The sequence below is a fragment of the Diadema antillarum genome, unplaced genomic scaffold (assembly GCF_040938485.1).
Source record: "Diadema antillarum isolate AM-2024a unplaced genomic scaffold, OU_Dant_1.0 seq00000460_RagTag, whole genome shotgun sequence".
Classification (NCBI taxonomy): domain Eukaryota; kingdom Metazoa; phylum Echinodermata; class Echinoidea; order Diadematoida; family Diadematidae; genus Diadema; species Diadema antillarum.
The window spans coordinates 1,376,395-1,394,934 of record NW_027271431.1 but is presented as its reverse complement, the minus strand read 5'-3'; the positions used below and the strand labels follow the sequence as shown (position 1 = coordinate 1,394,934).

General features: G+C 38.4%; 1 protein-coding gene across 1 annotated transcript in view; it reads left to right on the top strand.

Annotated features, from left to right (window-relative positions):
- LOC139733069 (arylsulfatase-like) overlaps positions 1–18,161 on the top strand; it is a 49,326-nt gene extending 31,165 nt beyond the window's left edge. Inside the window, exons 2-6 of the mRNA XM_071643910.1 lie at positions 12,370–12,531; positions 15,428–15,540; positions 16,055–16,277; positions 16,800–16,964; positions 17,503–18,161. Coding sequence (XP_071500011.1) covers positions 12,370–12,531; positions 15,428–15,540; positions 16,055–16,277; positions 16,800–16,964; positions 17,503–18,161 — 1,322 coding nt within the window. The remainder of the gene's footprint in view (positions 1–12,369; positions 12,532–15,427; positions 15,541–16,054; positions 16,278–16,799; positions 16,965–17,502) is intronic.
- Positions 18,162–18,540: the final 379 nt, after the last annotated feature.

Genomic DNA, 18,540 nt, shown 5'->3' with positions numbered 1-18,540 from the left:
TTTAACCAGGACTCTTGAGTCCTGGTAAACCTAACCTAACCGAGTAACCGTTAACATTTGTTAGGCCTAACATAACAGTAACACTGACTTAGCCCTGTATTGACTTTGTCTTTGGCCGACTTACTGAGATGGCGAGTCTAACTCTTTAACGTTAGTCTAAACGTAGTCGTTAGATCTGTCAGTGTCAGTGTCACCGGTTATTGTATATGGTGCCATCTCTAACGTACGTTAACAAGTTGATGTTAGTTATCTATGTCAACTTACTGAGTCAGTAATAGTGGTACTGTCATCCTGTTGGATATCGCCGCAATATCATCCGTGACGTGTTAATTTCGTGTCACAAAGACAAAAGTTGCCAAGATCTAATAGTATTAGATGTCTAGATCTAGATGTAGTCTAGATCTATAATATAAATTTTGTGAACCACTGGTAACTTAAAAGTGAAAGGTCTAGACTTCACTTAGTCTATAATTAGACCAGACATTCATGAGGCAAAGGCCTATTTAGTAGATCTATTCTTATTCTATTTTAACGTCAATTCCTACTAACTCGCCACGTGTTATTCCTAAGGCCAAGGACTTCCGGGTTAGTGATTTTTTTCCTCATAAATACCAAACAGCAGACGTGTTTCATTTGCATTCTTGTGCAGACTTCATGAAAATATGTGCAGTATCAAAGAAATATGATGCACATGACAATGCCAGTGTTTTATAGGTGAATGGTTAATACCTTTAAAAGCTGAATGATAATGTAGAGTCTAGGTCTAATTAAGATGTTACAGTCTCTGATAAGAAACAGGTTTGATTGTCATAGACTGTTTCCCAAATGCAGGTACATGTAGTAATATTCAGCTATTTCAATGCAATGCCTTGTTTACAAATACATGTAGATTTATATTCATGTGAATGATAATTCAATTTCTACATGAGACATACCAAGTGCTAAACATAATATCTTGCGTCAGTAAAATGTGTAAATGAAGAGACAATTTGAATATGCATCAAATACGAACAGCAGCATTTTTTGACATTCTTTGATCCTGCATAGGCCTACCATTTTGTTTTATGTTTAATATGAATAGAGCAAAATAATTTCAACTTCAGTTTTGTTGGCTGATTTTTTTTTTCTTCTCAAAATTAAAGTTGTATCTTGTGCCATGATGTTTGATTTTAATCAAAAGTTCTTAATTTCTTTCTTTTCTTTCAGATGACTGGTGCCATGTAGTAGTGCCATGAAGAACTGGACTGTCTCAGAAAAGAAAAGGAAGAGTACAGGGTCGTGTACATCACCAACGGATGTGAATACAATGGTAATGTAGAGTCTAGGTCTAATTAAGATGTTAAAGTCTCTGATAATAAACAAGTTTGATTGTCGTAGACTCTTTCCCAAATGCAATTAGTAATATTCAGCTTTTTCAAAGCAATGCCTTGTTTACAAGGACAGATTTATTCATGTGAATAATAATTTAAATTCTACATGAGACTTACTAAGTGCTAGACATAAGATCTTGCATCATTAAAATATGTAAAAGGCGAGACAATTTGAATATGCATCAAAAACAGCAGTATTTTTTTGACATTCTTTGATCTTGTATACCGTTTTGTTTTATGTTTAATATAAATAGAGCAAAATAATTTCAACTACAGTTTAGTTGGCTGATTTCTTTTTCTCAAAATGAAAGTTGTATCTTGTATCATGATGTTTGATTTTAATTGAAAGTTCTTAATTTCTGTCTTTTCTTTCAGATGACTGATGCCATGCAGTAGCGAAGAGCTGGACTGTTTCAGAGAAGAAGAAAAAAGTACAGCATCGTGCTGATCATCAAGGAATGTGAATACAATGGCTTAGGAAAGAAGACAATCTACAGATAGGATAGAAGGGAGAAATTGGGATGAAGGGCGACAACATAAGGACGGTATATCTACAGTGAAATGTGATTGTAAAATGGAAACATGAAAGGAGATCCTAAGATTGAAGGTGAAAACAAGGCATTCCATTCTGTGATGTCGTAATTACAATTTTGCTACACTTTAATAACACTACAGAGAGACATTTATATCAAGGAAAGCTTCATGTGGATATGGAATGTTAGATTTTTTAAAGTGTTCATTGGTATGTATTTCATGATAATAAATCTTGAAGGTTTTGTGTGGTAATCATAACCTTGTGATAAATCTTGATAGATTTCTAAGTGCACATTGGCAATATTTAGATGATGCTGTAATCAGATTAAGTTCTATTCTCCTTTATTCTTTTATTTATTATTTTGTTGTCTTCAACCAACTTTGAATGTGTCACGTATGATCCTTATAAACATGGGAACATGCACTCCATGTAAATGATAGGACTTATAACAAATTGACATAATTATTCAACCATCACTAGACAGTTCTGTTATAACATGTTCTTTATCTAACTAAAATTGTAAATTATGATACGTGTATGTTCCCATGCAAACTCACAACAAAATACAGAAATTTGATTTCTTTTAATAATAATTCATTATGTCTCTAAATTTACAATTAAAGAAAGTGATTGCAATGAGGATGTCAAACATCGTATATTAAAATAATAGATTATTCATTTGTCTCCATCCGTAGTAACGCACGCAACTGCAGTGTGCAGTTTGTAGGCTGCTGTGAAAAAAAAAAAATCACAGGCAGCCCAAGCAGGATTCAAACCACGACCTCTGGATTACTAGACCAGCGTCATAACCACTAGACCACCGGAGTGCCCTGGCGCTACCTTTACACATGAATAATTAAGTATAGAAGGGCTTGGGGGCGCTTCGAAGTTTACTGCTCTTATTAAATATGTACATGTCATTTGCAACTCAACTAAAGATGATTAAACACACTGAAATTCTTACTTTAAATGATATTCATAATCTTTTTTTTTTTCTTTAATAGCTTGGGATGTACACTTTATACACTGTATCGGTCTACATTTCGCCTACAATATGGAATTCTTTACTTCGAGACGTTTGTTTTTAACAAGCAAAAAATTAAGAGTCCTTTAAAGGTGCTGTAAAACAGTGGTGTTTGTTTGTTTGTTTGTTTTTTGGTGGGGGGGGGGGAGGGGAGTCAAATTAGCCTTGGCCCCTCTCCGCCGTCTTTTTTTTTCCTTTAGCTGCATATTCTTTAGTCATCACATGAAAATTCGTTTGCATCCACCCCGTAGTTTTGCTGATGACCTTTCTTTTTAATTATTTTAGCCACACACAATTTTGGCTGAATTTCCCCAACCCTCTTGTGAATTTGCTAGTACATGTACTAAAACACATTCTCAGAATGTGTTTATAGTACTGGTGGATTAAGGATTCACAGGGAGGGGGGGGGGGTCGGCCAAAATTTATCTTTTCTCATATGTAACAAGCCTTCGGGGCGAAAGGCTGATATTATGGGCTTTCTACACACATTTTTAGATGCTAATTATTGGTTAACATGAGCATGATCATTTATGTTGTGATTAATTTGTTTCCTTATATATGTATGACTTCTATTAGAGACTTAATTGGCTTGGCACTCCTTACATCGACCTATTTTAGACACCCATTTCCCTCTCTCGTGCTTTTTCTCTACTGTCCTGTGAATAGTGTAACTACATGTACATGCAGTACCTCTTCTCTTTTGTATGATATACATCAAGTTTTTATCTGAGCATATGGGTGTTGCAGCACTCTCAAGCTTCATGCATATGCAGCAACATCTTTGTGTGGTCATATACATACATGTAGTTATGCTTGATATATTAATTTGAGATTGTTATTCTTTCTCTTGTATATGTTCCGTCCGCACTCTATAGATGTAAATGTACGATGTAAGATTTGGTGTGCATGTTCGAACTGTGTTCCTCTTTTTGTGAACACACAAGAACTGATATAATAATGAACTTGAATTACACATATTCTTGAATCTTGATTCCATCTCCATTTGCCATTAGATATGTATTGATTTATGGAGCTCTTCCACAATTGTTATCCTTCCCATTGTCATTACTCATCTCTGAATAATTCAAATTTGATATTCTATTGAGGACCTATGTTTCTTCGATTACATAATGTACCTCTTCAATATATTGCTGCAAAAGGCATAATAAAACATGACCATTATTATATATTTAAAATGAAGCTTGAAATTCTGATAGTGTCGATATTCATGTATTTTTAGGAGTTTATCAGTTTCGAAGAGTGCATGCAGGATGAGTTTATGTTTTTATATGATCAGGTGCAGCTATCATAGAATCTGTTGAAGAGGAAAGAGAAAGATGGAAAATGAGGAATTATGAGTGAATTCGCATGCGAGCCAAATGACAATAATGACACTGATGAAAATTGTGACAAAGTAAATGTCACAAATATGTGGAATGATAAGAAATAAAGAAATTAATATATTATTTCAGAGAAAGAAATAACAGAGTGCATGCATGAGTATGAAAGATGAGTAAATACAAGTAATTATTATTGACTGGCACGTCTTTTTCCCAAGATTTAGCGGTATCCTTCATCTTAGAACAAACATTCATAATTATTATGAAAGAAGTGAACTGAATTTGAATTAAAAATAATGTGAAAAAATGAAAAAGTAAGTTAATTAAGTAAAAAAAAAAAACAGTCAAAAGTAAAAAATATGAAACACAGTATACCGAATACATGTATTACCAAATGATAGATGTCCAAATGCAAAAGTGTTAAATAATAATATATCCACAAAAAAAGGGGGGGCAAAGAAATCTTTGGAACGATCAACCACAGCTATAATAACAATACATGCGTGTACTAAATGAAGATGAAAACAATGACAACACTCTTTTTAGAACAATTAAGAGAAACTGGCTTGTATTATCATCTTAATTATCACTAAATGTATTGTAATCATCACAACAATCATTACATGACAATTAATTTCAATCAATAAGGTTATTGTTGATAAGCAGGTATAGCCCTAATAGTATTTGTATGTAAACACATACGAAAATGAAATAGCGACGGTTCGTAAATACACGCGTATTGCACGTTACCTATTGTACAGGCCCTACAGCGCGGGTCTCACGAACCGGCGTAATACAACTTACGTCGGTTCGTGAGACCCGCGCTTAAGTACATAACCTATGGTGCGCGCAAGAAACGATGGATTTACGAACCGACGCAGTGAGTTTGAAGACAGAAATATCGTAAATTTTTTGAATTCACACTAAAATTACACTATGGATAGGAAGAACAACTTCCACTCTCATCACCCTGTCAAAATTTTCACACACAAGACAGGAAAAGTCATTGAAAACGTTGTCTAAAACTTGTGAGATCTTTAAACGCGATTTTCTCAGAACTGCATTTTCGCTCAAAAACGAAATAGCGTCGGTTCGTGAAAACGCCGACGATGTATGTCGTCACTGACTACAAGGAATCCTACCTGAGACAATACACTAACAGTATTAATTCCTTTGTACATACAATTTTAATTAAAACAATGGAAATTACCTAAAGTAATGACTCGAGGGAAATACTTTAAGAAAATGGCGATTTGTCATCTAAACTGAGCCTTAAAAGTGACCTTCTTGTGTCATACTTGACTAAAGTTGAGTTAATGAGGTTTTTTAGCTCACCTAAGCCGAAGGCTCAAGTGAGCTATTGCGATCGCTCTTCGTCCGTCGTCCGTCGTGCGTAAACTTTTTACATTTTCATCTTCTTCTTGAGAACCCCACGACAGATTTTCACCAAACTTGGCAGGTAGCATCCCTCGGGGGATAGAATCTCAATTTGTTCAAATGGGCACCATGGCCCACCTGAGGGCCCCAGGGGGGCCCAAACACCCTAAACTTAAGGAATCTTTAAAAATCTTCTTCTCTAGAACCAGAAGTGATAGAGCTTAGTTAATACTATGAGTTAGTAAATTGATGACTGTAGTTTCAAGTTTGGTCATGGGGGAATCAGGGGTGCCCCCTTGGGACCCAGGGGAGGGGGTGGGGAGGGGTCCTAATGGGGCCTAAATTGTACATTTTCATCTTCACTTTGATATCCCCATGTCTGATTTTCACTAAACGTGGTAGTAGCATCCCTAGGGGGACAGTATCTCAATTCGTTCAAATGGGTACCATGGCCCACCTGGGGGCCCCAGGGGGCCCAAACCCCCTAAAATTAAGGAATCTTTAAAAATCTTCTAGAACCAGAAGTGATAGGGCTTAGATAATACTATGAGTTAGTACATTTATGAGTGTAGTTTAAAGTTTGTTCATGGGATTGGCGGAATCAGGGGTACCCCCCCCCCCTTGGGACCCACGAGAGGGGATGGAGAGAAGTTCTTCAGTTGTAATGGGGCCTGAGTCGTACATGTTCATCTTCTTCTTGAAAACCTCACAATGTATTTTGACCAAACTTAGCAGGTAGCATCCCTAGGGGGATAGAATCTCAATTCCTTCAAATGGGCACCATGTCCCTCTTGGGGGGCCCCTAGGGGCCCCACCCCCCCCCCCCGCACAAACTAAGGAATATATAACATCTACTCTAGAACCAGAAATGATAAAGCATAGATAATACCATGACTTTGTACATTGATGACTTTAGTTCCAAGTTTGTTCATTGCAGATCCAGGGCTGCCTGCCCCCCACCCATGGAGTTGGGGGGGGGGGGGATCCATATGCAGACCTAAGTTTCCAATGTTCCTAGGTAAGAATGTGCAAGAATGCATGGAAGGTGAAATTGCGATACTCAGGTGAGCGCGTGACCCCCGGGTCTCTTGTTTCTTTCATTGATACTAATACTAAAAAAGTGCATTTGTTAAGTGATCTGGGTATTCTTGAAAACTCTGTTGCTCCACAAGCGAACATAATATAAATAAACTTCAGATGTTTAAACATTCAAGAAGAAATTCACTCCATAATTCTATCAAATTCATAAGAGAACAGTGCAAAAATGATCAAAATCGGATAAGAAATAAAAAAGTAATTATGACACTGAAATTTTTTTTTTTTTTTTTGGAAAACACTTCTTGACCAGTCGTTTTATACAGCAAGTTGATGATGTCATGCTCTCACAGTTGCTTATTAATCTTATGTACAGAAATGAGAAATATATCACATTTCAGTTGAAGAAATATAAAACTTGCCTTGGAACCACCCAAAATTAAAAACAAGGTCAAATCTTTCTAGCAAGGTGGTAGTCTATGACTGAAAGTCACATACAGCTGTAGCATAATACTCTGTTGACAGGCAAAAAGAGTCTTGTTTGGGGCCATTGAAGGTTCTCAGAGAATTGCTTGTGGAACAGGTTAATTCTGTCCTTTCTACCGATATTCTGTTTGTATGAAATGTCTACGGAAGTTTTAACTGCAGGTCCGGGGTGGGGGGGGGGGGGTAGCTTTATGAAACAGGGCCCTGGGATGGTTCCAGGTTGTAATCCATGACTGTAAAGCTTTGCATGGGATCTAAAAATAAGTCAACTGACTAAAATGTAGCTTGAAATACACACTATATGACACAAACAAATTTTGGGCTAGAAGCTAGCACAATCACACTTAATTAGAAATGTTGCTATGGCGACTGGTATGCCTCCGTCATAATGCATGGTTCTCCTAATAGGGTCTATAATACGTCTTGACAATGTGTGCCGATTTGAGTATGATTATATTTGATTATAAGTTTATGCATTGAGTAATTTTCAAGGTATGGAGAAAAAGTGTAATTTCAGTATTGAATAGTAAAATAATAGCATTTTAACCTGGCCTTTGACCCTTGACCTTTGACCCTATGGCTCCACAATTCCCAAGAGAATCACTGTCAGGTAGAACATGCATGTACTAAGTTTTATGATGAGACCTTGCGTCACTTATGGAGGAGCAAGTAAAATTTAGCACTTTCACTTGACCTTTGACCTTATGGCAAGAAACTTCCAAAAGAATTTCTGTTAGGTAAGACATGTGTATATTAAGTTTCAATAAAAATGCTGCAGGCATTGCATAAATATGAGGAGAAATAGTGAAATTTTGAGGAGTTGACCTTGACCTCTGACCCCCTGACCTTTGACCCATGACCCTGAAATTCCCTAAATAATCACTGCAAGTCAGTACAAGCATATACACCAAGTTCCACGAAGATACCTCAAACCATTTGCGAGATATGGAGAAAAAAGTGATATTGTAACATTTTCACTTGACCTTTGACCTCATGACCCGAAACTCTCTGGAGAATATTCATTTGGTAGTACATGTATACACAAATTTAGTTTCAAGGAAACACCTTCAGGCATTGCATGGATATGGGGGAAATGGTGAAATCTTGAGCATTTGACCTTGACCTTTTGACCTTTGGCCTTGACTATGTGCACCCAAACGTTGATAGGCACAACTTCGCCCACTCATACATATACATGCCAAGTTTCATTACGATACCTCAAACAGTTTTTCAGTTACGCTGTCCACAAAATTGATTACAGACGGCAACCCGAAAACATAATGCCTCCGGCGCCACTTTGTGGCGGAGGCATAAAAACCCCACAAATTTACCTCTGATATATTTTGGTATGGGAATATGCTTTAACCTTATATTAGCTAAAACAAACAATTTTCCTAATTTCATACATAACAAACATGAAAAATTGTGAGGGCATGACATCAACTCGCTCATTTGAATATTCATAAGGTCTGGTCAAGAAATGTTTTCCGAAAAAAATGTGAAATTTCAGAATGTCATACATGTCAATTCAATAATTCAATTCAATAGAACATTTATTTCCAGATCAATTCGTGTAACAACAGTAACAATTCAGTAATGACAAACTGGAGGTGACAACTCAGTAAGCACAGCTTGAAGTGAGTGCACCTTTAACATTTGAAAATGTAGTTGAATCTTATTGAAACATAGCTAAAAAGACATTTTTAAAAAATATACATATTTACAAGACGAAATACAGATACACAAGAGACTAAAGCTGAGGATGCAGGAGGGAAAACAGATGGGAAGAAGGAGAAAGAGAAAGAAAAGAAAAGAGAAGAAAGAAAGAAAAAAAATACATTAAGGAGAGGTAAAGAGAACCTAAAAAAATATACACTTGTAATACTATGTATCTTCCTTAAAGGGAAGGTAAACCCAAAGAGCAATGTGGATTGAGTGAAAGCAACAACATTAGCAGAACACATCAGTGAAAGTTTGAGGAAAATCGGACAATCGATGCAAAAGTTATGAATTTTTAAAGTTTTGGTGTTGACACCGCTGGATGAGGAGACTACGAGAGGCTATGACGTATGAGTGGACAGCAATATAAAGAAAATATATAGGAAAATCAACAAAAATTCGCTTTTCTAGCATTATGAAAGGGCACTTGCCTAACCGCTTTCAGAAAGCAGGAGGAATAATTGCTACCCTTAACATATGTCAGTATCAAGTTGATGGAATCTGTGGTTTTCATGAAAAATGACTTTTTGTGAAATTTTTTTTTATATTTCCTTTATATTGTTGTCCTCTCATACGTCATAACCTCTAGTAGTCTCCTCATCCAGCGGTTCCAACACCAAAACTTTAAAAATTCATAACTTTTGCATCGATTGTCCGATTTTCTTCACACTTTCACTGATGTGTTCTACTAATGTTGCTGCTTTCACTCAATCCACATTGCTCTTTGGGTTTACCTTCCCTTTAATTCTCTTCCAATTTTTTTTCCCCCAGGAAGGGGGGGGGGGGTGGGGGACGTTCGGATTTTTTTTCTTTCTTTTGGAGTTTATTCTTTAGGGTGGATGCCCTCTTTGAATGTAGATGTAAACACCAAGACCAAGATTACTTGGCAAGGTTCAGTGCCGCTGAAAAGTTGGAAATGATTAGAGAGAACAAAGAAGCTGAAAACACCTTGTGAGTGGGGGAGCACACACCCATGAAAAAATCTGTACGAGGTCGCAATGTATAGTACCATCAATGACAAAAGAAGAGACATTCCTATGTATTTCAAAACGTATCTCTTTTAATGGCTGTGGAAACGTTTTCAAACATGCCAGCCAAATCCTTCAAACCGCGAGCAAATGGTCAGCCTTTCTTTTTTGTTTGTTTGTGTTGTTTTATTTTGTTTGTCGGCACGTAGTGGGCATGCACGCACCCAGGAGCGGGCAAAAGCACTGCGGACTGCACACGGCCCACACGATTGCAAGTTCACAGACACTATCATGTTCATAATCGCCATTCGAGTGTATTACATCTTAGGCTACAGTCACACACGGCCGGATTTCGAACCGGGTCCATAAGGAATTAAAACTGTATCGACCCGTATCGAACCGTATACAAATCCGCTTTAAATCCTTAACTAAAACCTTTTCGACCCCTATCGACCCGTGTCAACCTGCTTCGACCCGTACCGACCCGGATGTAAACCATGTCATCATCCACTGCATGAAGCCAATGCGGTATACGGCAAGGGTCCATACGGTTTTAAGCTGCGGGTTGCAGCGGGTCGATGCGAGTCAATGCGGTTCGAACCGGGTCAATTCGGATATCAATACGGAATTGAAATACGTGAGAAAATTTTGAACATGACCAAAAATTTTTCACCGCCGTATCGTAGCCCCGGGAATCCATCAGGAATTGACACGGGTTACGATGCGGGTCAATGCGGGTCTCTACGGCTCGAACCGGGTTGATATGGTTTTAATTCCTTATGGACCCTGTTCGACATCTGGCCGTGTGTGACTGTGGCATAAGGCGAACAGAGCCGTACCGAACCCGCACCAGCCAGAGGAGCGCTCGAACGCTCCTTAAAATGTACCGTACCGAAATGTGCGTTAGGCCTGGCATCCGCTAAGGGTGGGATTTCACGGAGCACGCGAACGATTTGCGAAGGACGCGAATGACAAAATCCAACATTCGGAAAAGTTTTTCTCCGAATGTTTTCCGACAATGAAGCCGAAAACTATTCTTGCGCAATTTGTGCGAAGTTTCCACGACGTATGTGCGAATGTCGTGTGTATCATTGCTAAAGTACAGCATGTTACGTACACGAAGAACACGCGACGGAAATGCGAACACCGAAAAATTTTCAATAATCATGGGAGAAAATGTACCCAAGGAGAGGTGGAAGCTGTCTTGAGTTGAATTTTTTTCTTTCCTCTATTTCTCTTTTCTTTTTCTCTCATTTTTCTATTGTGTGCTTGCCTATCTTTTTTTCCTAGGACGTATCTCCCTAGTAAAGCATATGATCTTTTTTTTTTTTTTTTTTACAGTTCCTCCAACACATAATCTCTACACTTCAAATAAAATTGTACACACTTTAGATTAATTTTAACTGTATTCTGCGATTTTTTTTTGTATATCAAACATTTCTTTCTCTTTGCTAGTCTTTAATTTCTTTTGTTACTATAGTTGTTAATAATTGTTTGATGTTTAGGTGTATGCTACGATTTTTATTTGTAGAAAACGTATAGGTCATACATCCCCCAAACGTGCGCTAAACGTTCGCGAGAATGTCTCAAAAGGTACGCGAACAGTTTGCGATTACGTCGTAAAATGATCGGAAAAACTTCGCAGATTTCGCGTAACATACGCGAGACATTCTCCAAAGTTTCGGAGTCTGTTTGGGGTTTCACGAACATTTTGCGAACATCGCGCGTGTCTTGCGAAGGTCTTGCGCATATGACGAGGCTTTAAAGACACTTTCGAGAACAATTCACGAGCAAATCACGACCAAGTGTGCGGAAAAGGTTCGCAGAAAATTTCAAACTTTTTTGAAATTCTCGCCGAAGTAAAAACGACATTCGCGAACAATTGACGACGCTTCCGAACCCTCACGTTCGTTTGGCGATCTTTTGCAGACCAAAATGCGAATGCTGGATTTTGCCATTCGCGTCCTTCGCAAATCGTTCGCGTGCTCCGTGAAATCCCACCCTAAGGCGCGAATAAGACGCGGAAAGCAAATTAATTTAGTAATTCCGCATTCATTCGGCAACCTCTCTGCCTGTTCTTGAAAGAGTCCGTTCACTGTCCTAAACATGTCCGGGCGTTTCCGCACATTCAGGAGAGAGAAAACTTTTGTTACGTCCAAATTTGATCGAAACCAAAATTTGGACGTGGAAATGAACTTCCTGACACCTTCGGCAACTTGTCATGAGGATGTCGTCAGGACATCCTGTCTTTCCGTAACACTTCCACCCCTTCCGCAAACGCTCATGAAAGAATCCTGTGGTGTGGGCAGCTTCGCGAATGAGAGTGGAAGACACCCGGAATGTTTCAGGACAGCGCGGTGCCGATGCGGATCGAAAATTGCAAGTGCGTGAAGCAGATTCCAACGAGTGAAAGGAGTTTGAAAGTCCGAAATCAATGCAGCATTATGCCTATTAAACACAAAAAGACAAAGAAGGGGGACGAGGTCTATTTATCTGAATAAGTCTTTTATGACAGGTCGTTATCCCGTGCGGTCCGGAGTCTACAGCGCTGCTCCTAAAGGAACGCGTGAGTTCCTCCCCTGGACCCGATCCGGCCTACCAAGTAGCGAGTTGACAATGGCCGAGGCACTCAGGACGGCAGGCTATACCACAGGCATGGCTGGCAAGTGGCACCTGGGTGAGAACTATGATACTTGTTAACAAACTGCATTTCCTCCCTTTTCCTGCCCTCTCTCTCTCTCTCTCTCTCTCTGGATTTCTATCTAGATCTCTTCTCATATGTCAGTTAAAGTATATGTCTCCCTTCTTTTAGTCATTTATTTTTACGTTTTCTTGTTTTTATGCTTTGTGAACAACACAATTTCAAGGCCAGGCTATTTAGATGGATGATATAGAGCCGGAGGATCCCCCTCCCCCCCCCCCAAAAAAAAAAAACAAACAAACAAACAAACAAACAAACTCTAAGTTAAAGGCTGACTGTAAACTCTAAACCCACTAAAAACCACTAGGTAGTTACAGTGGCGGATCCAGGCGGAGGCACACCGGACACGTGCCCCCCTTTAATTTTTGTTAAAACAAAAGAAATAAAAAGGAAGAAAAGGGGGGGGGGGGATGTGCCCCCTTTAATTTTGTAAAGCCCCCCCCCCCCCTTTTACAGAATACCTGGATCTGCCCCTGTATTGTGCTAATAAGTCTCAACTTTACCCACTGATTAGGGTAGGAAAAATAATCTTGGCCTATTCAAATACATTGTATCAGCCATATTGTTTACAATATTCATGTGCATCATATGTGATGCCAGATTTTCAAAGTTTACTATACTCCATTGAAATTGAAATACGTGTAAAACCTTTAGCTTAAAAGAGTGGAAATTGCATTGTCAAACAGACTTTCCAAACTATTGATTTTTCAGCTGTTCAAAAAAAAAAGTGACATCACATCTGTACATGTTGAACTGCACAGGTTTCAATTTTGGCTGTTGAAATTGAAAAAGAAAGTACTACTAATTTGCTTTTTTTTTCAATGTGAATACACATTGAATTGTAGAAACATACTACAGGAATTTAACTAATAACTAGTGTACAGAAATTCATTTAATATCAAAAGTAAAAATATTTCCATCATTTTCATATGAATTGGGTGATACGTGTGTCAATTTCACTGGAACAGTATTTTCAAAGTCATTTTCTTGCTATTTCTGTTAAACAGATGTTCATAACATTACACATGAAGGTGAAAATCTACAGACATAAAATGTACAGGTAATTGCCAAGGAAAGAAACAAAAAAATCGACATCATAGCTTGTTTTGACAGGAACAATACGTTGCATCTTGGTTCAGGTGTACTCACATCAATGAACACAGGGCCTACGTTTTGCAACCCTGCCAAGCTATTTTTGTGCCATATTAGTACTTCTTTGAAGTAACACACTGTTGTACATAGGAACTCTTAAAGGGATGGTATAGTATTGGTTGAGGTGAGAATTCAGCTTTTAACTGTTTGTGAGATACTTAGAAACCACTTCAAGAAATGTTAAAAAGCATACAATTTTAAAAGGAATTCAAGGCTTATTTGATGAAAATCAGCTGTGAAATGGCTGAGATATCCACAAACAAAGTAAAACAAAGGGATCTGAATAAAAGGTAGGTCCCATCTTTGATTAGGATCTGTTGGCTTTTGATATCTCAGACATTTCAAAAACAATTTTCATCAAATAAACTTTGAACTCCTCTGAGAATTGCATTATAGGCTTCTTAAAATTTCATAAGAGGTTTCTCATTATCTGACAAATCATCATAAAAAAACCACACACATTGACAACTTCAAACCTCATCTCAATCGAAACTGTACCATCCCTTTAAAGGAGTGAAAGATGTTTTCATATTGATTTATTGAAAGCAGATTTTTAGATAATTAACATGTCATCTCTTAAAATTACATTTGATACTGTATGAAATTTGAGAAGATGACTTTTCTACTCTTCATGGAGCAAGGAAAATTCAACAAAAAGACAAAATTCAAACTTTTAATATATGTACAGTACTTAACCATGTACAATATTATTTTAATGACAGGCTAATTATCACTTATCTTTTTTTATTAATGAAATGCATCATGTGAAAAAAAAAAACCATATCATCACAGTTCCTTTTACCATAATAGGATTCCCAGCCAACCTAAAAGTCAATTAAACCCTGAAAAATGACTTTCCCCTTTCATTTCAAGTTATGAAGAATTCAGGGAAAATAAGAGAAGTGCCTCAAATCTGGGAAAATCATGATTTTGTTTGTTTGTTTTATCTTTTTGCAGTGTTCAGACTTTCTCTCCCCATATCCACATTTAAAAGTGAATCCTTTGGATTTGCACAAGTCACAGGTAATTGCACTGATTAGGTCAAAATGATGTGAACTTCCATTTGGGTAAAAAAACCCTTTGGGATCATAATTTATTCCAATGAAATGTGGCAACAAGGAACCCTGCAATAGTAAACTCAATCTATTTTTTTGGAACATCAATCATAGTCTTGTAAAAGTTTAGGTAATATCTTTAAAAAACCCACAAAAATGTGTAACATCAATATGCCACGCCGTTACAATGTCATGTCATGTTATATTTGTCTGTCACGCCATTAGCTGATGAATGTGATTTTCCTTCTCGTAAGATTGGCTGACAAATAGTATAATCCCTCATAGTGGTTAACATTACTACTAAGGTTTCATGGTATCTCTGCTGGAGATCACAACACATTTATAATTCAACATCTCTGCTAAGATCATAATGACGAATTTATGTAACACCTCTGCTAATATCATGAAGACAAACATATTTAACATCTCTAGTGACGATCATACCCGGAAAGATCATGTGTAATCACAAATTTGTTGAACACCTCTGCTTCAGATCATAATGACAAACTTATTTAACGTCTCTGCTGAAGATCATAGTGGCAAACTGATCTAACACTTCTGCTGAAGATCATAAGAACAAGATGAGACTTCTTGGGGGCGCGGACTCAGAGTCCGTCTTCCTTCTGAGCCCAGTCTGACACGAACTCCTCCCCGACATATTTCAGGTATAAACAACAGCACCAGAGACGATGGCACCCACCTCCCAATGAACCATGGTTTCGACTTTGTCGGACACTTCCTGCCATTCACCAACAGCTTTGCCTGTGATGATACTCGGGTAAGTTGATTACAATCTTTCATTTGCAATGCTGGCCCTTAAGTAGACATATCAATTGGCACTATAGCCCCTTAACTGTTGCCTTCCGCAAAACACACACCTAGACAATTGCTCTCTGAGCCCAGTTTTCTTGTTCACTTTCAGATCTCAGGCCTATTAGATTTACAATTGGAAGCATCCAGTCGAAACAGTCTTAATGTGACATAATACATGTATGTCCACTCCTGTTATTTTCCACAGTCCTTAGGCTTACTGGGATACACTCTGGTTATCCGGGATATCTATAGGTAGAAGCTGGTCCCAATTCAACTTGAATAGGCAATTACGGACAAAAAACAACAACACCAACAACAAGACGTACTGAACTATAGCAACAACATGGTGTCCCTGCCCTCCGTAATGGTACTAATTTCCGAGCAATGTCCATGTTTCGCACGCTAAGACTGAAAATCAAGTCATCTGGCAAACAAATTTGACATTAAAATGCTGGTCTCTTTTGAATTACATGGCACAGCGATTTCGGGCTTTCCCCGATGTCCAGAAGTGTTACCTGTACAAGAGGAACACCATCGTAGCCCAACCGTACAATCACACCTACCTCTCCCAGACCTTCGTCAACGACGCACTTTCGTTCATCGCTGACAACGTCGATAACCCGTTCTTCTTTTATTTCCCACTCGCCCACCCACACGTGTCGCTGTTCGCGTCGCCTCCCTTTGTAGGATCTTCGAAACGAGGTGCGTAATGATTAAAAGTTAAATCATAAATCTTTAATATAATAGAGTGTATATACACATATCTGACCATCAATCATCACTTCATTGCAGTTAATCAAACGACAATAAAGGAAAACGCTGAAAGACATAACGACACAACAGAAATACATGTAACAGAATCATAACACTAATTCAATCACGTTGCCTAGGACAAGACGTACAAATGAAAGTGTTATTAAAATGGTAGAGGGAAAAATTATGAAAATAATTATCAAAATGATTTGAATTATATTGTATTACATGATGATTACATAATTTTATGAGCCATATCTTCACAAAGTGTCTTAAAATGGGTACCTTTACTATGACTATCATCCTTGTTACCCTTGCTTGAAATTCTCGAACAGAAAATATCTAGGGTACCATCGTACAAATACAAAATGATTTTCATCATTTTTAAATTTCACATTTATTGTAAACTTTTCTATGCGTCTACTTTGAGATTTAAATGAATACACCCCCTCCCTTTCTCTCTGTCTGCAGGAGAATATGGCGACAACATCAATGAAATGAGCGATGCCGTTGGACAGGTCCTGCACGCCCTCGAGGAGCACGGCCTGGCTGAAAACACCCTGACTCTCTTTATCTCCGACCACGGACCACAGCCTGAGTACTGTGCCCATGGCGGGGACTCGGGAATCTTGAAAGGTACATTTTGTGTGTGCGTAGGCCTCTGCTTGCTGAAGCCAATCTTTCTATTTATTTCTACATTGACACAAAAATACTTTGGATATGATTGAGCTTATGACTGTATTCTAAAAACTTAAAAACTCCAAGACTTTATGTATCCATCTTGAGACCCTCCCTATGTTCCATTGATTTTGAATCATAAGTACAAATGTATCAATCAAAAGTCAATTGCACAAGGGGTGGAGTTAATCTTGGATATACAATGTACCAAAATCATAATCAGTCTCCTAGTCCCTCCCCATTCTCTTCTTTCTCAGTTGTGCATAAGTGTACAATTATGTACAGATGCATTGCTGGCCAATTTTCGTATCTCATGTGGTATGATCATACTAACTGCAACGTATTGCCATGGCATGCTATTCGCAGTTGAATACTATTTCATGCACGGTTGAATGCAATGTAGTAGGAAAAATGCTTAATAGAGACAGCTCAAAAGTGTGTATCTGCATTTACTGACACACCAGGGTTCCCAACTTTGGTTTGTACTGACATTCAGGTTATAAAACCAACACCTGGGAGGGTGGCGTTCGAGTCCCTTTCATCGCCTATTGGCCTGGCATGATTGAGCCACGAGAGTCACACAGAGTGGTCAGTACACTGGACATTCTGCCCACCTTGATGGATCTCGCTGGAAGCTCCCTTCCAAATGACCGCCAGTACGACGGGGAGATCATAACGGATGTCCTCATCGACGACGCGCCATGTGCACCACCGCATGGTACGTTGTTCTATTACTGCAAGAACCGGCTGATGGCAGCTCGATCTGGCCAATACAAGGTCCATTTTTACACGCACCGTGTGCAGACTCAGGCAACGTTCGCTAGCAAGTGCCACCTTGGCTCTGGCGGACTCCCCTCACAACATTACTTCGACTGCTACGACTGCTATGATGAATGTGTGACTGCCCACGATCCACCCCTTGTCTACAACATCGAAAATGATCCAAAGGAGTCCTTCGCACTTGATCCCAACTCTGATCTGATCCAGCACGTCATAGTGGAAATCAAGAACGACATCTACAACCACCGCACTTCAGTGATCACCACAGATCCAATTCTTGATGACCAAGACCCGGACAAAGCCAACGTTCCATGTTGCAACTCCGACACTGGATGCGTCTGTAACTTTGGACCCGTGGACGGTCCGTACAACTAGATAGACAGATGAAGAGGGCACAATTACTTTGGGAGTTTTATTGTGTTTTTACCATTAGATTTTTATTACTTCTGTCTACCTTGCATAGCCCTTTACATGTAATTAGACAACTCTATGTTACATCATTCTTAATTGTAATAAAAAGCGAGCAAAACTCATGTCATTCAGAAGATATGAGGACATCTCACTGAATTGTTTATGAATGCTAATACCAGGAGGTGTAATACTACTGTTTCTAAATTTTATTTTCCCTAGAGTGATTACATCTTGAAAAAGTATTGGTGCATGCATGAGTTTACATAAATTGGTTTACATATATATCTCCATCTGCATGGAATTTTGCCATGTATTTCCTGTAAGTTCTACCTAAGCGCTTGAT